This window comes from Zophobas morio, unplaced genomic scaffold (assembly GCF_036711695.1).
Source record: "Zophobas morio isolate AGI-343-1 ecotype UQ-CSIRO unplaced genomic scaffold, CSIRO_AGI_Zmor_V1 ptg000008l, whole genome shotgun sequence".
Classification (NCBI taxonomy): Eukaryota; Metazoa; Arthropoda; class Insecta; order Coleoptera; family Tenebrionidae; genus Zophobas; species Zophobas morio.
Genome location: NW_026972113.1, coordinates 12,620,770 through 12,643,661, shown reverse-complemented (window position 1 = coordinate 12,643,661; position 22,892 = coordinate 12,620,770). Strand labels below are relative to the sequence as shown.

General features: G+C 33.6%; 2 protein-coding genes across 2 annotated transcripts in view; both read right to left on the bottom strand.

The window, feature by feature from the left end:
* The window catches only part of LOC135124852 (uncharacterized), a 101,320-nt gene that overhangs the window by 74,373 nt on the left and 4,055 nt on the right, over positions 1-22,892 (bottom strand). The gene's annotated exons all lie outside the window — the stretch shown is intronic.
* On the bottom strand, positions 9,864-13,281 carry LOC135124876 (dynein axonemal intermediate chain 3). Its single transcript, XM_064050099.1, has one exon. The coding sequence runs from the start codon at positions 13,109-13,111 to the stop codon at positions 9,881-9,883; it is 3,231 nt and encodes a 1,076-aa protein (XP_063906169.1). The 5' UTR covers positions 13,112-13,281; the 3' UTR covers positions 9,864-9,880.

The window sequence follows — 22,892 nt, the reverse complement described above, 5'->3', positions numbered from 1 at the left end:
TAGGGTCGTTTTTGAGGCTTTATATTCTATAAGAAGGTTTGAAAAGTTTAAAGATTTTAGAGACTAGGAACTTTGAAGAATTAAGAAATTTTAAAAATTTCAGAGAGTTTAGTTGATCTAGCGGATTTAGAGTTTTTTAGAGAGCTCTAGTGTTTTAAGAACGTTAGGTATTATAGATGATTTAGTTTTAAAGGGTCTTTTAAAATTTTTGTCACTTTCAACACTTTAGAACAGACTTTCTAGGTGATTTTAGGAATATTTTTTTAAAAACTTTAGAAGCTCTAGACTTTAGGGGCCTTAGCAACTTCAGAGGCTTTAGAGTTTTTAGTAACTTTAGATATTGGAGAATTTAGAAGAGATTTTAGGACCTTCAACAACTGTAAGATCTTTCGACATATTAAGTACAAGGGTTTTAAATACGCTTGAGATTTTGGAGGCCTTGGAGACTATAGAGACTTCAGAATAAATTAGACTATAGAAGAAGCTTTAGAAACTGTAGAAGAAGCTTTAGAGACTTTAGGGACTTCGGAAAATGTACAGCCTTTAGGGGATCAGAAGAGATTTTATTGACTTTACAGAAATTAGAAGTTTTAAAAATTTTACAGTCCTTAGTGTTCTAGAGGCTTTAGAGGTTTTAAAGTTTTTAGGCACTTTGGGAACTTTGGGTATGTTAGTTAAAGGCATTGGGTGGTTTAAAAACTTCAGAGGCTTTAGAAGTTTTAGGGACTTTTGAAACTTTAGAAGAGGCTTCAAATATCCTTGATATTTTAGAGACTTTGGAATTTTTGAGATTTGAAAAGAAGTTTTAGAAGAGGTTTAGAGACTTCAGAAACTTTACAGGTTTCAGAATCTTTAAGAATTTTAGGAGCTTTTGAGGCTTTAGAAGAGGCTTTAAATATTCTTGAGGTTTGGAAACAGAACCCAGTGCTTTGAAATCTTGCAAATGTTTTAAAGTTATAAAGAGCATAATAAATTTGTAGTCAAAATATATTTGCTTATCTCCTCCAAAAAGTTGATGACGTCAGCTCAAAAGTTTGCCCTATAATCCTATTTAATATGTACAAAATATGATGAGTCTCTTCTTGTAATTTATCATTCCATTCATATTTTTTGGATTCGGATATACAGGGTGACTTAAAAAATTTAATGAATGCGCAATTTATTTTATTGATTTAATCAGGAACTACAAAACCGAATGCTTTGAAATCTAATGTGAAAAAAAACATAATAGGCATGCAGTCGTCACGTTTCCGATAGCGAGGGAAGTACTGTCTAAACTCTTTAGACCAATTTTTTTGATTTTCCTATTTTTCCATTTCTCAATTTTTCAATGTTCAGTTTGGGATTTTTTCACTGTTTCGATTCTTTAATTTTCCTTCCATTTTTAGGTTTTTCAATATTTCAGCTTTGGAATTTTGCAATATTTCGTTTCTTCAATTTTTCAAATTTTTGATATTGTTTTTTCTCGGTTTTTAAATTTTTCGATATTTTAATTTTTCATTTTTTAAAGTTTTAGGTTTTTAGATTTCTCACTATCTCGACTTTTCGATTTTTCAGTTCCATGATTTTTCCATTTGTGGAATTTTTAAATTTTAGATTTTGATTTTTTTGGTGTTCAATTCTTGGATTTTTAAAATGTTTGTTTTTTAAATTTTCCTATTTATCAACTTACTGGGGTTTCAATGTTTTGATTTTTTGATTGCTCAATTTCTCGATTTTTTGAATTTTTAGTTTTTGATACGATTTTTTTTCAAAAATTTTCAGTTTTTCAATTCATTAACTATACGATACTTCAGTTTTGCTCGATTTTTTGACATTTTACTGTTGGGATTTTTCAATTTCTCGATTCTTCGATTTCTCGATTCTTCATATTTTCGGTTTCTCGTATTTCTTCATTTTTCGATTTCTCAATTTTCCAATGTTTCAGTTTTAGGATTTTTAAATTTTTTTATTTTTGAGTTTTCAATTTTTGACGTTTCTAAATTTTTCCATTTCTCACTTTTTCGATTAACTGATTTTTTGATTTTCCCATTTCTCTATTTCTCGATTTTTCAATTCTTTCTTCAATTGTGATTTTTCAGTTTTTCGATTTCTGAATTTTTCAATGTTTCAGTTTTGGATTTTTTCACTTTTCCGATTCTTCAATTTTCTTTCCATTTTTCAGTTTTTCAAGATTTCAGTTTTGAATTTTTTCACTTTTTCGATTTTTCAATTTTCCTTCCATTTTTCAGTTTTTCATTATTAAAGTTCTGGGAATTTGCAATGTATCGGTTCTTCAATATATCCATTTTTTGATGTTTCGATTTCTCGGTTTTTCAATTTTTCGATAGGTATTTAAATTTTTCAATTTTTAAGTTTTAGATTTTCCGTTAATTTTTTTGTTTTCCTTGATGGTTTGATTTCTCGGTTATTCGATTTTTCAAGTTCTCGGTTTAGATTTTTTGGTTTTCCAATTCTTCGATTTTTAAAATGTTTAATTTTTAGATTGTTTAATTTCTCGATTTTTGGATTTTTCAATTTTTCTGTTTACCGATTTTTTTTTTCATTTACAATGTTTCAATTTTTCAATTATTAACTTTTCGATTTTTCAATTTTCGTCTAATTTGATTTCTTAATTTTTTGATTTTTTGACTCCTCTACTGTTGATGTTTTGATTTCTCGATGTTTCAGTTTTTGAACATTCCGATGTTTCGATTTTTCGACTTTTTGGCTTTTGAGTGTTCAATTTTTTGATTTTTGAATTTTAGATTTTTGTTTTTTTGATTTTTTTGGTGTTTCGATTTCCCAATTCTTCAATTTTTCGATATTTTAATTTTTCAATTTTTCGAATTTTTAAATTTTTGATTTTTCTTTTGTTTTGTTTCTCAGTATTTGGATTTTTGAAATTTTACATTTATCGATGTTACTATTTTTTGATGCTTGGATTTCTCAATTTTTCAAGTTTTCAGTACTCAATTTTTCAGGATTTGAATATTGAGAACTTTTCAATTTCTGGATTTTCAATTTTCAGATATTTTAATTTTTTTATTTTTTAATTGATCGATTTTTGGGTGTTTTGATTTTTCGATTTTTAAAGTTTTTCTCGTAAAGAAGAATTGCTGGTTGCGTTTAAGGCAACAAATGGCGCCCAATTCAAACTTGTCTCTTGTCTAGCGTTCCCCCTTAATTCTTAATTTTTTCAGTTACAATTTTTCGATTCTACAAGTTTCGATTTTACAATTCTCTAATTTTTCAAATTTTCGAAATCTCAATTTTTCAATCAGTCAGATTTGATCAGTTGATCACTCTCTATATTTCAGCAACAAATATAAAAGTCGGAAGAACATCAACCTGTCAAAAGAAACCCAAAGCAAAGAATGTGCGATAAGACTTGTCGGAGTCTAGAAAAAATGTCCCGAGGTAAATGGCGTACTTAAGGTCGATCCCTAAAGGTGAAACACGCTTCGAGCGAACATTTGCTTTCACCATACACGTGTCTCATCAATGTAATGCATCCATTACTTCACCCTTCTTGTCTGGAAGCCAACCCCGGAATAATTCCGCGTGTAGATCCACCTCCTGAATACGTTATTATGTATATCAAACCAACTTTTCTTCAACATCGAACCATCCCTTCTAGACACACTCTCTAATTCATTACCTCGTTATCACCCACTTTTAATCATCCAACATAAAACGCAATAAAGCAACACGGTTCCACCCGACTCCCTCCTTCTTCTTCTTCTTCATCTTTAAAACGTAATAAGGAGAATCCTCCGAGGAGTGCAGGAGATAAAACGGTAATTTATTTCGTCCCGTTATTTTAAACAAGACGGAGCAGTCCCTGTATACCTACCTCCTAGCAAAGGAGCCGCCCCTCTTCCAATTATCTAGCCGTTGATGAAAAAAGGGAACGACTGCGAAATTGATGTCCGTGTCATGAAATGCACAATTTCACTCAACGACTCTGACATAAACTTGCCGGGGATCAAGACCCGAGCGTGCGGAAACAAGCCGAAAAATAAAAGAGCTCAATAACTGTCTTGTTTTATTTAGAGAGGTGGATTGTGCCAGATTTTTACGCATTATGCTGGTTTACGAGTTCGTTCGACTGCATTATTTTCATTAAAACAAGAGCTATGCTCGGATTATTACGGAAGTGACAACGCTTACCTCAACGCCGGGGTTGCTATCATAACCTCACTTAATGAGCACAGTACGGTGTCTAGAACATTGACCGAGGTCAGGTCGAGTCGGGTCAGGTTGATTTTCTGTTTGTTTTTTCCTCGGTTTTTAATTTTTCGGTTTTTCTGTTTTGCAATTTTGACTTTTCGATTACTTTTCAGTTTATAGATTTTTTGATTTTTCGAATTTTCATTACGCCATATGCCGATTTTTCGATTTTTCGCTTTATCGACTTTTCGATTTTTCAATTTTTAAAATGGGAGAGATTGAAAAGTCGAAATATCCACAAGTCCAGGAATTGAAAAACCGCAAAGATTGAAAGTTCGAGAAATTCATAAGTTTTGAGCTTTTTCAATTTCTGGATTTTTCAATTTTTGTTTTTCTCGAGCTGGATTTTTCGATTTCTTTATTTTTCCATTCAAATTTTTTATTTTTCGGTTTCTCAGTTTTTCTATTTTTTGACTGTTCGATCTAGCGTTTCCTCAGTTTTTCGATTTTTCGATTGTTAAATTTTTTAATTGTTCAAAAAATTGAAAAATCCGGAGATTGAAACGCCAAAAAATCGAGCAACTTAAAACAAAACTTAATTTTCCGTTTTTTTCCAAGTTTTGCATTTTTTCAAATTTTGATTATTTACTGTCTCAAATTTTCTATTTTCAACTGTTCAATCTAGCGATTTCCCAGTTTTTCCATTTTTCAATTTTTGAAATTTTTTAATTGTCCGAAAAATCGGGAGATTGAAAAGTCGAAAAATCGAGGAACTGAAAAACCGCAAATCTTTAAAATTGTAAAATCGAGAAATTGAAATTTGCAATTTTCCAATTTTCCGATATTTTTTCAAGTTTTGTGTGATTTCAGTTTCTATATTTTTGGATCTGTTGACTTTTCAATTTTTCTATTTCTCGAGCTGGAGTTTTCGATTTCTTTATTTTTCTATTCAAATTTAGATTTTTTAGTGTCTCAATTTTTCTGTTTTTGACAGTCAATCTAGCGTTTTCCCAGTTTTTTGATTTTTCCATTTTTCCATTTTTAAATTTTGATCAAAAAATCGAAAAATTGGGACATTGAAATGTTGAAAGATCGAGCAACTGAAAAGCTGCAAAACTTAAAAATTGAAAAATTCAAAAATCGAGAAAGTGAATTTTGCGATTTTCCAATTTTCCGATTTTAGATTTTTCGACTTTTCGATTTTTGTGTTCCTCGAAATTTTTGATTTTTCAGTTTCTCAATTTTTCTATTTTTCGACTGTTGGATCTAGCGTATTCCCGGTTTATCGATTTTTCAATTTTTAATTTTTTTAATTGTTCAAAAAATCGAAAAATCTGGAGATTAAAATCCGAAAAATCGAGCAACTAAAAAACCGCAAAACTTAAAAGTTTTCTGTTTTTTTTTTCAAGTTTTCGTTTTTTCAGTTTCCGGATTTTTAGATTTTTCGACATATCGATTTTTGTATTTCTCGAGTTGGATTTTTCGATTTCTTTATTTTTCCATTCAAATTTTGATTTTTCAGTGCCTCAGTTTTTCTATTTTTCGACTGTTCGATCAATCGTTTTTTCAGTTTTTCGATTTTTCCATTTTAAAATTTTTGAATTATCCAAAAATCGAGATCCGGATATTGAAAATTCGAAAAATTGACCAACTAAAATACCGTAAAACTTAAAAATTGAAAAATTGAAAAATCGAGAAATTGAAATTTGTGATTTTCCAAATTTTCCAATTTTTTTCAAGTTTTGCTATTTTTTAGTTTCTGGATTTTCAGATTTTTCGTTTTGTGTTTTTCTCGACCTACATTTTTCTATTTTTTGTTTTTCTATTCAAATTTTGATTTTTCGTGCCTCAATTTTTTTACTTTCCGATCTAGCGGTTTCTTAGTTTTTCGATTTTTCGACTCTTCGATTTTTCGATTTTCCCATTTTAAAATTTTTTAACTGTTCAAAAAATCGAAAAATCGGGGAATTGAACAGGCTCAAAATCAAAATCGACAACTCAAAAACCGTCAAATTTAGAAATTAAAAAATTTTAAAATCGAGAAATTGGAATTTGCGTTTTTCCAATTTTCCAATTTTTTTCTAAGTTTTGCGTTTTTTCAGTTTCTGGATTTTTAGATTTTTCGACTTTTCTTTTTTTTTGTTTTCTCGAGGTGGGTTTTTCGATTTATTTATTTTTCCATTCAAGTTTTTGATTTTTCATCTTTCAAATTTTTGTATTTCTCGAATTTTCAATTGCTTGTTATTCCAGTTTTTCGATTTTTCTATTTTTCGACTGTTCAATCTTGCGTTATGTCGGTTTTTCCATTTTTCGGTTTTTCGGTTTTTCAATTTTTCGATTTTTCAACTTCTCAGAAAGTAGAAAAATCGGAAGACTGAAAAAAAAAACAAATTGAAAAGCCGCAAAATACAAGTTCTCGATTTTTAAAGTTTTAAGTTTAGTGGTTTTTCCAAATTTTGGACATTTCGATTATCCGAATTTTCAAAACTTCGATTTTTCCGTTTTTCTATTTTTCACTTTTTCGATTATTCAATTAATCGTCTTCTCGGTTTTTCAATTTTTCGATTTCCCAAATTTTCTTTTTACGATTTCTCTAGCTGGATGTTTAGTTTCTCTTTTTTTCGATTTTTCAATTTAAAAAGTTTTCAGTTTCTGGAATTTTCAATTTTTGTTATTCCAGTTTCTACATGTCGTGCGTTATACCGGTTTTTTTCATTTTTTGACTCTTCGGTGTTTCAGTTTTCGATTTTTCAATTTTTCGATTTCCGAATTCTTCGAGTTTTTTATCTCTCGATTTTTTAAAGTTTTCAATTTTGTGATTTCACTATTTCGGATTTTTTTGATTTTCAGATTTTTCGGGTTTTCAATTATTCGATTTTTCGGTTTTTCAATTTTTTGATTTTTTAATTTTTCAGAAAGTAGAAAAATCAGAAGTTTGAAAAAATACAAAAATCGAAAAACCGCAAAACTTAAATTCTCAATTTTCAAGTCTTAAGTTTCGTGGTTTTTCAATTTTTGGACATTTCGATTATCCGACTTTTCGAGTTTTGTATTTCGAGACCTCGATTTTTAATAATAATTAATCCTCGTCCCGGTTTTTCCATTTTCCATATTTTCGATTTTTCAAAAAGCCGAAAAATCGGGAGTTTGAAAAATCGAAAAATCCAGAAATTGAAAACCGCAATACTTGAGAACTAAAAAATCCAAAAATTGAAAGTTGTAATTTTTCAATTCTCGATTTTTCAAGTTTTAAGTTTTGCGGTTTTTCAAATTCTGGATTTTTCGATTTTTGGAACTTTTCGATTTTAGTATTTCTCAACCTCGCTTTTTCAACGATTTTCGGATTTCTTTCTTTTTAAATTATTCAAACCCCAGATTTTTCGTTCCCCGATTTTTTATTTTTTCGATTCTTCAGTTAATCGTTGTCTCGGTTTTTCAATTTTTCGATTTCCCAATTGTTCGATTATTCAAATTGTCTTTTTTTTTATATTTCAGTTTTTCGATTTTTCGATTTTTTGACAGATCGATCTTGCGATGTTTCGGTTTTTAGGTTTTTCGATTTTTCGATTTACCAATTTTTGACATTTCTATTCCTCGATTTTTTGATTTCACGATTTCTGATTTTTCCTTTTTTCAGTTTTTCAAAAAGTCTAAAAATGGAGAAATTGAAGACGAAAAATCCAGTTAATAAAAACTGCAAAACATAAAAATTGAAAATTCGAGAAACTGAAATTTGTGATTTTTCAATATCACGAATTTTTTATTTTCTCGTTTTTTTGATTTTTCAAGTTAATTCAATTTTTCATTTTTTCGATTCTTCAGTTAATCGTTATCTCGGTTTTTCAATTTTTCGATTATTCAAATTTTCGAATTTTCTTTTTTTTGATATTTTAGTTTTTTTGATTTTTCCATTTTTTGACTGATGGATCTTTCTATTCTTCGGTTTTTCGTTTTTTTTTTATTTTTCGATTTATCAATTTTTTGGCATTTCTGTTCCTCGATTTTTTGATTTCACGATTTCTGATTTTTTATCTGTTCAATTTTTCAAAAAATCGAAAAATGGAGAGATTAAAGACGAAAAATCCTGCAATTAAAAACCGCAAAACATAAAAGTTGAAAACTCGAGAAACTGAAATTTGCGATTTTTCAATATCACGATTTTTCAATTTTTTGATTTTTCAGTTTCTCGAATTTGCAGTTTTTTGATATTTCAATTTTACTATTTTTCTATTTTTCGACTGTTCGATTTTGAGTTTTCCGAGTTTTTCAATTTTTCGATTTTGTAATTTTTCGATTTGCGAATTCTTCGACTATCGATTTTGATTTCACGATTTCCGATTTTTTATTTTTTTGACTTTTTGATTTACCTAATTTAATTTGTCGATTTTTCAATTTTTAGATTTTTTAAAATTTTTCAAAAAGTCAAAAATCCCGGAGATTGAAAAATAGAAAAATCCAGAAATTGAAAAACCGCAAAACTTAAAAATTGAAGAATCTAGAAATTGAAAGTTGCAAGTTTTCAATTATAGACTTTTCAATTTTTAAGTTCTGCGGTTTTTATAATTATTCAAATCGAATCGTTGAAGAAACAAAAAATTGAGAAATTGAAAATTCTAAAATTTGAATAATCCAACAATCTTGACCTTAATAATTTAGCTTCCGAAGGCACCGACGAATTATTTTAAGCAGTACTTAAATGTGTATGGAGTGTTATGAAATAATACCCCTGGTACAAGAAAATTTTGTCGTAGCGTTTAATTTTTGAAATTAAAAAAAAAAAAACATATTTGCACATTCTTTTATTGGTTGCATTTACTCCAAAAGAACTAAATTGTTTCCTCGAATTTAAACAGCGAATTAACCATAAAAATAGGATTTCTATTTCTAGGTTTCTTAGATTTTTTGGATTTTCAAAATTATTCGATTAAGAAATCCAAAAACTGAAGAAACTCAAAAGAGTTTCTTCAGTTTTTTGAATTTTTCGGATTTTTAACTTTTAAACTGCAAAACTGAACGCTCTGAATCTTGCAAATGTTTTACGGCTATCCTAAGCACGGTAAATCATTAATCAAAATCTCTTTTATCCCTTCTAAAAAAAATCTTGCACGAGACACCCTGGTCCAGAAGTAACATTTAAATAATGTTAAAATCTACTCCATTACCTCGACGAAACGCGCCATTTGATTTATTTATGAAAGCTTCCAGGTGCCGACGATCTTTATTAAGCTTTTATCGCAAAGCGCGAGTTATCGATTACGACCTAGACGTCGCGATTGATTCGAAAAATTGCCTATTTATCAGTGTAGGCTTTTTTAATCCCATTATCGGCCTGTTAAACTAAATGATGAATCGGCTTATCGTTTGTTGCTAAACTCCTCTCACTTTTTAACAAGGATGTAATCACGTTTATTCAAGCAAACATCATTAAACTTGAACCTTTTTCTGAGAGTGCTTTAAGTTTCGGATCTGGGGCTCTTTAAAGCTTACACGACACTCAAGTTTTAGTAGCGGAGTTTTACTTTACTGCTTTGTGTATATTTATTAAATTTTACGCTTGTCTCACTGCACTATCGATTGATACATTGTGTGCTAAAACCGGTAACTAACGGCTCTCTGGTTTATTTATTGAATCTGTCAGTCAGCGGGCGGTTTCGGTTATTTTCAGCGACACAATGAATTGATTGATCAAATTTTCTTGATTTATTCACTAATATACATTAAAAAAGTTCTAACCCATGACAACAGTGTTTTTAGACATAGTGGTAGAAATTGAAATTTCGTCCTCCACGGCGCTTTGCTTTTCTTCGACTTGAGAAGCTTCTTCAGCCACCAAAGCTTTCACTTTTTCTTCCCTGTATGAAGCGTACCTCAGCCTGTGTTTATCCTTGTCTGGAGAATCGTCGAGTTTCTTTCTTCTTTCTCGTCCGGCTTTCAACACCGTGGTCCAGCTGAAATCATAACTGAAAGGATGAGCTTCGACATAGTCCTGCGACGCCACGGCAATCTCGTAGTAATCATCGAAATTAACTTTCTTCTTCGCTTCGCTGTAGCAATCCACGTACGGATCCGGAGGAGGCGGCGGCTTTTCTTTAACCACATCAGGGAAGAACATCGCCACTTGCTCCTTGAAAATCTTATCCGACTGCTTCAACTTCATCTTCTGTTTGCGTTTCTTGATCTCGTTTTCTTCCTCCAGCTTCCGTAACGGTTCACGTTTCTTCAACAAATCTTCCGTGTCGAGTTGCTTCTTCATCAGAATGATCCGCTTGATCCTCGCTTGCTCGTTCGCCTTCTGCTGCTCTTGCATCGCTTCCATGTACCTCATCCCCGGACTAATCTTACTCGTGGTCTTCTTCTTCTCTTCCTTCTTGCGCGTCCCCTGTTCTTCGTCCACGATCACTGGCTTTTCTTCTTTTTCGACGACTTCCGATGGCGCTCTGCGACGCTCGTTCCAGTCGGACTGCCACTTCAAGAACGCTTTCTTCCTTGCGATTTCGCGCGTTAAGAACAAACTCATGTTTTCTTCTTTTGCTTTGATCACCATGGGACTGTCGGGTTTGTAGAAGAAAAGACGCAAGGAGCCCCGGTAGTCGCTCAAAGCTATGACTTTGCTTCTGAGTTTTCTTGGGTGGACGCTGATGTTGTTGATGGCGCCGTTAGACATGAGACGGACGGTCATGGGGTTCTTGCTTTGGTAGAATAGAGTCCAGGCTTCGTGGTAGCCGTCGATTCGTGCCAGTTTGATGGAGGCTTCTTCGACCACGAACCATGAACCATAGGTGTAGATGCTGGAGGATTTGCGCCACAAGACTGGACGGTTCTTGAAGGGTTCTCTCCACAGAGCGAAGATTTTGCCTCCGACGGTCAAAATAGTGTCAAGTTTGGGGGAGTAGTCGATGCAGACGATGGGACCGTCGTGGTACTTGCCCGAGTTGACGTACGCGGCGTCCTCGAAGTTGACCACTTCGCCAGAATCGAATGCCTGTCCGTCCCACGTTCCTTGAAGAAACTCACCTTCCATGGTACCAACATAGAAGGTTTTTCTTTGGTTGCTATTCTGGATGTTGAGAACAGGTTTGTAGAAGAGTCGATCCGACAATTTAATATTTTTGCGACTTTCTTTGGTCACTGGTTCGTACAACGTCCGAAAGAAAGACATATACGAGCACGCGATACCCATCAATCTGTTGTTCTCCGTCGGGTTAATCACGTTGATTTTGTACACGGGTTTGAGGTTCAAGTGGAGGATCTTGAAGGGTGACTCCATTGTTAACAAGGCACTTGGGCGTTTCTTCAGTCGCTTCATTTTTCGCACGGCTTTAAACCCTCCTGGAGTGGTGGTCGGTTTCCTTAGTAGGTCCCAAATCATGATGGTACCGTCTTCCGCAGAAGTCACTAGTTCGAGCGACTGCGGCTTGCCTTCTTCAATCTCCGCGATTTTCCCAGTTTTCGAAACTGTGTGAAACGGAGACAACCAAGTAATATAGTTGACGCAGCCTTTATGGGAGTACTTAAGGTCAGAAAGCGCCGTCGGTCGTACTAAAGCCAAGTCGAAGATGTTCTTCATCCAGTTCATGAGAGAGAACATGTACTCGCGGTACTTCTGTTGATTGATAGTGAGGATTTCTTCTTCTTCGACGTGGTGGAGCTTGTTGGTGATGTCCCACAGGATGATTTGGCCGTTGGCGCACCCACCTACTATCAAATTCGGGTCAAACGGGCAGCACGAAACCGTGTAGACGGGTCTGGGTGTTTCTAGAATCAGCTTGGGTTTCAAGTCGTCGGTGAAGCTCCAAAATAGCACGGGATTAGTGTCATGCACGGCTTTAAAAACTTCGTCGGTTGAGAGTTTGGAAGTCAAGTAGAGAGAAGGTGCGATGTCTACGTAGGAAAGTAGGACGCAGCCGCTCCACATCTGATGCCACGACGTCCCCGAAATCATTTTATTCCCGCAGAGATTCATATCAATGAAACAGTAGTAGTCTTTGGGTTCGGGCAACTCCACCTTCGACGCAAACTTCGAATCAAGTACTAACTTCTCGTAGTCGTTCGAATACAAATCGATACACCCATTCACGCGAAGAATATCGCAGAACGAGTCCATACTCTCCGACACAAACTCTTTCATGATGGACTCCTCCCAATCCACTTGTGGAACTTCGTAGTCGTACTGCGTGTACGAGTTCTTCGGGTACGTACAAATCGTTTGTGCCTCGTTCGTCAAGACGCTGGGTGCCACTTGCACGAACGCGTCCACTCGCTTCCTGAAGATGGTGTTCGAGCTCTCGTCAGTCGAACGCAGCTCCATGTACCCATCCCGCAGATCCTCAGTCTTGACTAACCTGAACTGGACCTTGAACGGCAAAATCGGGTACTTGCTCTCGATCTCCACCTCAATCAACGACCTGTGGTACTTCACCATGGCCTCTTCGACTTCCACCTCGGACCCCAGACCCTTCCACTTCTTGATTTTCTTGTGGATGGCATTCTTCAACCTCTCCTCCTGAATCCGCTGCACCTTCCCCACAACATTGTGAATATTCTCGGTGGCTTCTTCCGTCACACAAATGTAAAACTCGTCGTAGTCCTTCGACTCGTCCGGAATGTACCCGATGAGGAGCTCGTTCAACGGACATTCCAGAATCTCGGTTTTGATCGGTAGGAACTCGGAGCTTTCGGCGTGTGTGTCCAAGTGATCCGTGATGACTTCTTTCTCCACGTTGATCCACGGTTTTTCCGAGGTGACGTTGTCGCCGACCACACACCCGATTACCTTTTGGGTTAGCTCGGGGAGGACGATTTTGAAGACGCCGGGGATGTCGTAGTTCGGGCGCCAGCGTTTTCTTTTTTTTTTCTTGGTTTTGTGTCTATGGGTGGGAGTGGTGGGCTCGGTTTCGCTCTCGGACACGATGGCGGTGGTGGGGTTTTCTTGGTCTTCGGGGCGTTTAACCGTTTCCATTATCGACTAACGACGTTTTGAGGTGACTTTTGACACAATACGTCTGGCTTGTAGCAGGCGAGGTATCGATAAAACTTGGTTGCGGGGAAGCGAAGCGATCATCGGCCAGATGGCGCAATAACGGGGGTTGCAGGTGGTGATAAGGGTTATTAGTAGGTCACGGGATAAGGGAGTGCAGGGACGTATTGAGAGATTATTGTGGGATTAATCGTGTATGCAAATTCAGCGAAGTAATTTGATTTTTGATGAGAAGGGTGAAATGGGGCGATTAATTACGAGATGTAGGTCGGTGTAGGGGAAACGGATATAGTAATAATAATAATGGGTTTATCTTCTAACGATCAGTTTTGAATTTTAAACGCTTAGAGTCTTCTCAAAAATTTGCTACATAAATCGCATCCAAATTTTATGAAATAATGTTTCTGTAGTTGCATTTTATTAATTTTTTCATATTGTTTATGTCAGATACCGAGATTTTTGAAAAAAATCTATCATTCTTTTCTTTCCTTTTTTCTATCACTTATTTATGTTTTATCTGTTTCATTTCGCTTTTTTTTCCGGTTTTCCGTTCAGTACCTTTCGTGTCCTTTATTTTTCTTGTTTGTCTTGTTTCGTCCGTTTCTTCTTCTCGTCTGTCTCTTACTTTCATATTTCACCCCCTTTTTTCTTCCGCTGTCTCCTTCTCTATTCTTATAATTTCTCTTTTATTTCTCTCTAATTTTCTCTTCTTCGTTTCCAGCTCTCTCTCTCTCTCTCACTCTTTGTTCTCCCTTCCTCCCATTTTCCTGCATTCTCTATTACGGTATCTTCTCTTTCGCTCATTTCCATTCTCTCTCTCTCTCTCTCTCACACACACACACACACATATTTGTCCCTTTTCTAATTTTCTCATTCTTACCCTTTTCTTTTTTTCTTCATCTTCCTCTTCCACTTCCATTTCCACTCCCAAATCAGTATTTCCTTTCTCTTTGTCTTTTGTTTACCCAACCTCTTTCGTTTCTTAGTACTCACGTTTTTTCCTCTCTTTCTTTTCAGTCTTCTCTTTTTTCATTATTCTGTTTTACTCTTCTTTCTACTGTTTCGATTTCCCACTCCTCTCCTAATTCCTATTTTTTTCCTTCTTTCTTGCCGGTTATACATTTCCACTTTATCTGCTTTCGTTCTCCCTCTAGCTGTGCCTCTCTCTCTGTGTATATGCTTTCTGTCCCCTACTTCCCTGGTTTCTCTCCTTTCGTCCGTCTCTTCTTCTGGTTCCTGTCTTTCCTCCATTTCTTCGTCTTTTTTCATTCGCCATCTCTTGGTTCCCCTCTTTTGCTTTCTATTCTTCTCTCTCAATTTTTCTCTTTTTTCTTGCTTATTTCTTTTTTTTTCTTCCGTTTCCTCTCGTTCTTTCACATTTCTGAGTACTCTACTAACTCCTCCCTCTTTTTACCGCTTTCTCTTCCTTAAGTATTTCCTCTTCCTCTTTTCCCCTTTTATCTCCCTTTTTCTTTAGTTTTCCCCTCGTTTATTTCACATCTTTCGCTTGTTTCTGCCCGTCCTATCTATCTTTCTCTTCCATTTTTTTTCTTTCACTCTCTTTCCTCTCTCCTGTTTCTCACCTTTCACCAGTTTCTTCCAATGTCCTTTCTCTTTCTCTCATTTCCTCACCTTTTCTCTTACACTCTCTCCAATTTCCTCTCTTTCGTTTTCTCTCGAAAAGATTTAAAAATTAAATCTGCTGAAATTTCTAATTTTAAATATTCTCTTTAACATCGTGTGATGTTGAGAAATTCTTCTCTAGGTATAAAAATGTCGTAACAGACAAAAAGGAAAAATTTTTATGCCGAAAATTTAGAAAAATATTTAATTTGTTGGCAAATTTTAACGAAGATTAGCCTAAAATCCGCTCTACATCTGGAAGGGGTGACAGTGAAATTAAACATTCAGCTGAATATTTATCCTTAAAAGCTATTTTAAGCCCCTCCACCTCTTGACGACTTTCTGTCAACGAAATACGCTGCAAACTACAGGAAACAACTCGGTACTTGATACTCTATCGTGTAACCACGTTTCAGTCAATAGAATTAAGTCAACATCATTTTTCTATTTTTCAATTGTTGGACCTAGCGTATTCCCGGTTTACCGATTTTAATTGTTCAAAAATCGAAAAATCGGGAGATTAAAATTCGAAAAATCGAGCAACTGAAAAACCGCAAAATTTAAAAAGTTTCCAATCTTCTGGTTTTTTTTTCAAGTTTTACGTTTTTTCAGTTTCTGGATTTTTCGATTTTTCGACTTTTCGATTTTTGTATTTCTCGAGTTGGATTTTTCGATTTCTTTATTTTTCCATTCAAATTTTGATTTTTCAGTGCCTCAATTTTTCTATTTTTCGACTGTTCGATCAATCGTTTTCCAGTTTTTCGATTTTTCCATTTTAAAATTTTTGAATTATCCAAAAATCGAGATCGGGATATTGAAAATTCGAAAAATTGAGCAACTAAAATACCGTAAAACTTAAAAATTGAAAAATTGAAAAATCGAGAAATTGAAATTTGGGATTTTCCAAATTTTCCGATTTTTTTTCAAGTCTTGCTATTTTTTAGTTTCTGGATTTTCAGATTTTTCGTTTTGTGTTTTTCTCGACCTAGATTTTTCTATTTTTTGTTTTTCTATTCAAATTTTGATTTTTCAGTGCCTCAATTTTTTTACTTTCCGATCTAGGCGGTTTCTCAGTTTTTCGATTTTTCGACTCTTGGATTTTTCGATTTTCCCATTTTAAAATTTTTTAACTGTTCAAAAAATCGAAAAATCAGGGGATTGAACAGGCTCAAAATCAAAATCGACAACTCAAAAACCATCAAATTTAGAAATTAAAAAATTTTAAAATCGAGAAATTGAAATTTGCGATTTTCCAATTTTCCAATTTTTTTCCAAGTTTTGCGTTTTTTCAGTTTCTGGATTTTTAAATTTTTCGACTTTTCTTTTTTTTGTATTTCTCGAGTTGGATTTTTCGATTTCTTTATTTTTCCATTCAAATTTTGATTTTTCAGTGCCTCAATTTTTCTATTTTTCGACTGTTCGATCAATCATTTTTCCAGTTTTTCGATTTTTCCATTTTAAAATCTTTGAATTATCCAAAAATCGAGATCGGGAGATTGAAAATTCGAAAAATTGAGCAACTGAAAAACCGTAAAACTTAAAAATTGAAAAATCGAGAAATTGAAATTTGGGATTTTCCAATTTTCCGATTTTTTTCAACTTTTGTTATTTTTTAGTTTCTGCATTTTTAGATTTTTCGTTTTGTGTTTTTCTCGAGCTAGATTTTTCGATTTTTTGTTTTTCCATTCAAATTTTGATTTTTCAGTGCCTCAATTTTTTTACTTTTCGATCTAGTGGTTTCTCAGTTTTTCGATTTTTCTCTCGTTGATTTTTCGATTTTCCCATTTTTAAATTATTTAACTGTTCAAAAAATCGAAAAATCGGGGGATTGAACAGGCCCAAAATCAAAATCGAGCAACTCAAAAACCGTAAAACAGAAATTAAAAAATTGAAAAATCGAGAAATTGAAATTTGCGATTTTCCAATTTTCCGATTTTTCCCAAGTTTTGCATTTTTTCAGTTTCTGGATTTTTATATTTTTCGACTTTTCTTTTTTTTTTGTATTTCTCGAGGTGGGTTTTTCGATTTATTTATTTTTCCATTCAAATTTTTGATTTTTCAACTTTTCTATTTTTCGACTGTTCAATCTTGCGTTATCTCGGTTTTTCCATTTTTGACTCTTCGGTTTTGCAATTTAATTTTTAGATTTTCAGATTTTTCGGTTTTCCAATTTTTCGATTTTTCGGTTTTTCAATTTTTCGATTTTTTAACTTCTCAGAAAGTAGAAAAATCGGAAGACTGAAAAAAAACAGAAATCGAAAAACCGCAAAACGTAAGTTCTCGAATTTTAAAGTTTTAATTTTAGTGGTTTTTCAATTTTTGGACATTTCGATTATCCGACTTTTCAAAACTCCGATTTTTCCGTTTTTCTATTTTTCACTTTTTTGATTATTCAATTAATCATCTTCTCGGTTTTTCAATTTTTCGATTTCCCAAATTTTCGTTTTACGATTCCTCGATCTCGAACAAGATGGCGACGAGTGAAGAAGTGTTTTCGGATTCTCAAAGAAGTGAATCGGAAATAAAGTGCGATAAATGCAAACAAGTGCTAAGAAGCAAGTGTACACGTTGTGTAGTTTGTGGGCTAACTTATTACCCTAGTTGTGCTCGTGAAAAAAATAAAAAAAAGGAAGTGTTTCGTTTCTTTACCGAAACAGAAATGGAATGTCTTCATCACAATAAAACAGCGACTTCAGAGAGTACATCTGTCAAGATAGGAGATGAAGAAACTTTGATAACGGAAACAGTAATTAGTTTCCTAAAAAGCAACACCTTTTCTAGCATCTTACGCAAGGCAATAGAAGCAGCCACCGTCTCCCTGCGTAACGAAATTCGAAGTCTTAAACAAGAGCTTAACAATGTGAAGAGTTCCAATGTTGATATGATAAAAATGTTGACAGATTATCCCAAAAATAATTTGTTGAAGGTGCCCTCTTTCGATGTCGATGTGTTCTCCGATATATCTTCCGATGGCATAAACGATACAAACGAGTGGAAAAAAAAAGTACACTATAAAACATCACGCGATAAGAGTGTCCAAAACCGATCCGGCCAAAAAACTAATAAACAGCAGAAAATTCCGAAGGATAACAATAATAAATCCGTTTTAGACCCAAAGGTTATCCCGTTTATTCCATCTAATCCATCATTAAACGTAGCATCGTCGAACATGGAAAAAAATGAAAAAAATGAAGAAATATCTTCTCACAACGCCCTAAATGATGCCGAAGGTTTTCAAACTGTTGTCTCAAGAAAGAAAAAGCGTAACTTCATTCGAGGTAAAGCTTCTGCTACAAATGAAAATGATACGTTGATAAAGGCTGTGCCGCGAAATGGGTATATCTATGTCGGTAATTTACATCCAAAGACGTCTGAAAACGATTTGAAGCTATTCTTAAAGTCTAAATTCTCTGATAAAGAAATTAGTGTTGACAAACTTCCTAAGAGGCCTACTGCCAAAAGCGTGTCATTCAAAATCACAGTGGAGAAAACAATTTTTAAGGATTTCTTCAAGGAGGAATTATGGCCGGAAGGAATTTTAGTGAAAAAATTTTACTTCTTAAAAAACGAAAAAGTGAATACGTCCCTAATGAATTAATAGAAAATTTCTGTTTCAAAGGGGCCAGTTTTCGAATTTTATTTTTAAACATACAGTGCATTAGAAACAAATTTAATATGCTTTTTTCAGAAGTGGAAATTCTAAAAATAAATTGTATCTGCCTTTGTGAACATTGGTTGAACCATATCGAAATCGATAATATTCATGTGCCCGATTTCAACACGGCAGCATTTTTTGCGCGGTCTTCAAAGAAGCATGGAGGAGTCATGCAGCTGATGCACCAAAGTATCCCCTTCAAGCAGGGGCGGCTCATGACTTGAAAAATTGATGAGGCACAGCACAAAACGCTCTAAAATATAAATAAATCAAGTTTACTTAAATATTTTCTATTTAGTCAAATAAACAAATTTGTAAACTCATTTAACTGTCCACAAAGAACCAACGTGAAGGTGTAAGGAGGTCTTGCAAGGAAAGGATGAGAATGACAGGACAAAAGGAAAGGGAAGCGTGGTCAGAAAAAACTAATATAACTTCTAACAAAAAACAAAATTAAAATAAACTTTAAAGGAAACATATCGAAAAAGATCAAATACAACATAAAATAAAGCTAATTTGATTTATAACAAAAAACAAAATGAAAAAAATATAAAATATAAATACGGATTTATTTTAAATTTTTTTTTATATCAATTAACGATTTACTCAAATCAGGAACCGGCGGTTTTAATTCCTTAACTACATACAATTTATCATCATACGTGAAAGTAGAAAAAACAGAACTGCCATTGTCATTTAACGTTAGTAGAGAAAAATTCCGATTTACTCGTAATCTTAAATAACGATTACCGAAATCAAATTATGACAAGCACAAAGCACTAACGCGACCCACGCAAACGTAGGCACTTTTAAGACAAAATTCTGTTACCGAAATTTTTAATCAATTTATACACACACAGATTTGTGGCAAAACAATCAACGGCCTAATTTTGAATACTCCTGCGAATGCAGACTGCATTGCAATCGCACGTTCCCCGCGCAAATAATATAGTTGTCCATCTCTTTTGCAAGCACGGAAATGAGGCTAGCCTCAATTTTGTCTTTTTTCAACTCATACCGTTTATAAGTGTATTGCAGGTTGCTTGCCTATTAACGACATGATTTCTATATATGCTGTAGAGGCAAGCTTCGAGTCGGCCTCATTCGCGTCACAAAATACATGTTGTGCCGAGTGTTTAAGCGCGCTGTTTAATTAAGGGAGCAACGAGTACCTACCGAGATAAAAATAAGAATATAATTTTCTATATTTATTTTTAAAATTTTAGAAAAAAGACACAAATTATTGGCCGAAATGTGTCCGTATAAAATAATAAAAATCCTAATAAGGCGTAAAATTCATTGGTGAGGCACTGCCTCACCTGCCTCATAGGACAAGCCGTCCCTGCCTTCAAGATTCTGTCTGATAAGGTATCAGCACTTTCTGCTGAGGTGGATTGCGAATTATGCGGCGTACTTATCACTAAGTTAGATTTAATTTTAATAACGGTTTATCGCTCGCCAAAAGGCGATTTTCATAAATTTATTGATACTATAGTCATTCTTCTTAATGAAATTCATTGCAAATCTAAATACGTCATAGTGGGTGGAGATTTTAACTTATTATTTGGCACTAATGATGCAAAAGCCAATTATTTTTGTAATCTTTTGTCTAGCTACGGCTTATATTCTACTGTCAGATTTAAAACGCGTTATAACAACACACTTGATAATGTGTTTACTAATATTAATTCAGATATGATAAATATAACACCTGCTAAACTTTATCGGTCGGACCATACTGGAATATGTGTAAATGTTACTCTAAAGGAAGCTGTATTCGATAACTCATTTATCCCTAAATATGTAAGGCCCATCTCACAGTTTGGGAAAATCATGTTTTTTAATTTATTACAACAAGTTGATTGGAGTTTCATTGATCAAAATTGCGACTTTAATGCGTCTGATTTGTTCTCGATCTTTATAGATACGCTACTGTTGTATTATAATATCGCCTGTCCTGAGAAGAAACTATCGTGTAACAGATCCAAGGTCCATAATATAATTTGGTATACCCCTGATTTAAAAATCATGCGAGAAACTCTGCATCTAATATATAGTTCTTACAGATTATATGGGACTTTGGGTTTGAAAATAATGTATAATAACTTTAAGCGTAAATATGAAGAAGCTGTTAAAAAAGCTAAAATTGCAGCTAATAATGTCTTTATTAAAAACAATTCTAATAATTCTAAAGCTATGTGGTCATTAATAAACAGAAGTAGAAAACGTACTATTCATGAAACTACAAAAATTTCCTCTAACGAATTCAATTTACATTTCTCGAGCATTGCTAAAAATATTCTTAATTCCTTACCAAATACTAATCTTGATCCTGTTAAAATTATGATATCTGTTAATAACACGTCACATATGTTCTTTAAATTCAGAACAGTTAGTGAGGTACAAGTACGTGAGGCATTGAATAAATTAAAAAATAAGAGCAGTAAAGATATTTATGGGTTCAATGTCGACGTTATAAAATCAGTAAAGGATATACTAATTGCACCTTTGACCAAATTAATAAATAAATGTATTGTTGACTCGGTTTTTCCAGACTGCTTAAAATTGGCTTTAGTATGTCCAATATACAAAAAAGGTAATGTCAATGAAGTTGATAACTATCGACCAATCTCCCTTCTTCCAGTGTTGTCTAAAGTGTTCGAAAAATTAATGTTAGAACAAATCCTTGAATTCTTTATTAGTAATAACTTGTTTTGTACAAATCAGTTTGGATTTCGAAAAGGCTTATCCACTGAAAAAGCTGTTCTATCTTTTATTGATAATGTCGTTAAATCCTTTCAAGATGGTGAATATTTTGTGTCTGCCTTTCTAGATCTTAGTAAGGCATTTGACTGCATGTCTCATGAAATACTAATCCGTAAACTTTTTTTTTACAACTTTCAGCCAGATGCCACTAGATTAATTTCATCGTATCTTTTGAATCGATTGCAAGTAGTCTCTGTTGATGGTATAGTCTCCGATAAAGAACAAATCGCGTATGGTGTACCTCAGGGGTCCATCTTAGGGCCTCTACTTTTCTTAATTTATGTGAACGATCTGCCATACTTTTTCCCTGATTTTTTTACGATATTGTACGCTGACGATACTACTTTTAGTAAAAAGGCAATGTCATCTTCATTAGTAATAAGTACTCTTATGAATATATCTTCGCAAGCGGAACCTTGGTTTTTCGCCAACAAACTTTGCGTAAATAAGAACAAATCAGTTCAGATGGTATTTTCATTGAAGAAAGATAAGTCTTTTGCGGATACGAAAAGTACTAACAAGTTTCTCGGAATTGTTCTAGATACTAAATTACTTTGGCATGAACATGTGGATTATATTGTTCACATCATTTCTAAAAATACTTATCTCTTAAGAAACTTATCAAATCATGTTGATCAAAATATATTAAAAATTGCATATTATGCGCTAATACAATCTCACTTAGTATATGGTATACTAATCTGGGGACACAGCGCCTCGTCACAAAACCTTTTTAGGCTTCAAAGAAGAGCTATTAGAATCCTTTCAGGTATTGGTTATCGTAATGATTGCAAATTTTCATTTCAATCCTTAAATATTTTGACATTGCCCTGCTTGTACATCTATCACTGTTTTAAATTTTTAGTAAACCAAATTAATCAATTTCCTACACTGAGTTCTTTCCATGACTATAATACCAGGTCCACAAATTTGTTAATCGAAAATTTGAGAATAAACCGTTGCAGAACTGCCAGGAACTATTTCTGTATAGTGTTCTTTAACAAATTACCTCAGAGTTTCCGCAACCTTCCACCATCTCAATTTCTAAAAAAAATCAAGGATGTCTTAACCGAAAATAGTTTTTATAGTTTCAATGAATATTTTCAATATAATTTTGAGTAATTTCTTGTTTATCATGTAGCTAGCTCATAATCTACATAAGTATTGTATTGCATGGTTTTTATGTTTATTTTTACTATTACATTCTTGTAAACTTTGGACGAGTGTATAAACTTTATGTTTTTAGCACAATAAAATTACTTACTTACTTACTTACTTACTCGAGCTGGATGTTTAGTTTCTCTTTTCTTCGATTTCGAAATTTCAGTTTCTGGAGTTTTCAATTTTTGTTATTCCAGTTTCTCCATGTCTCTATTTTTCGACTGTTCAATCCTGCGTTATACCGGTTTTTTAATTTTTTTACTCTTCGGTGTTTCAGTTTTTCGATTTCCGAATTCTTCGACTTTTCTATCTCTCGATTTTTTACAGTTTTCAATTTTTTGATTTCACTATTTCGGATTTTTTCGATTTTTAGATTTTTCGGTTTTTCAATTACATATTATTTTCTTTCCTTCTTCCCTCTGTTTTCACTTTTTCTCTCTTTCATATTTCTATCACCATTTCATCTACCTTTCTCTTCTGTTTGCAGTATTTCCTTCTGTTTCTGATCGCCCGGTTTTTTACTTCTTTTCTTTTCGTCTTTTTTTTCCATTCCTCTAT

Bases quoted from the DNA above. Each gene is read 5' to 3' on its own strand.
- LOC135124876 (XM_064050099.1), bottom strand. From the start codon at position 13,111: ATGGAAACGGTTAAACGCCCCGAAGACCAAGAAAACCCCACCACCGCC.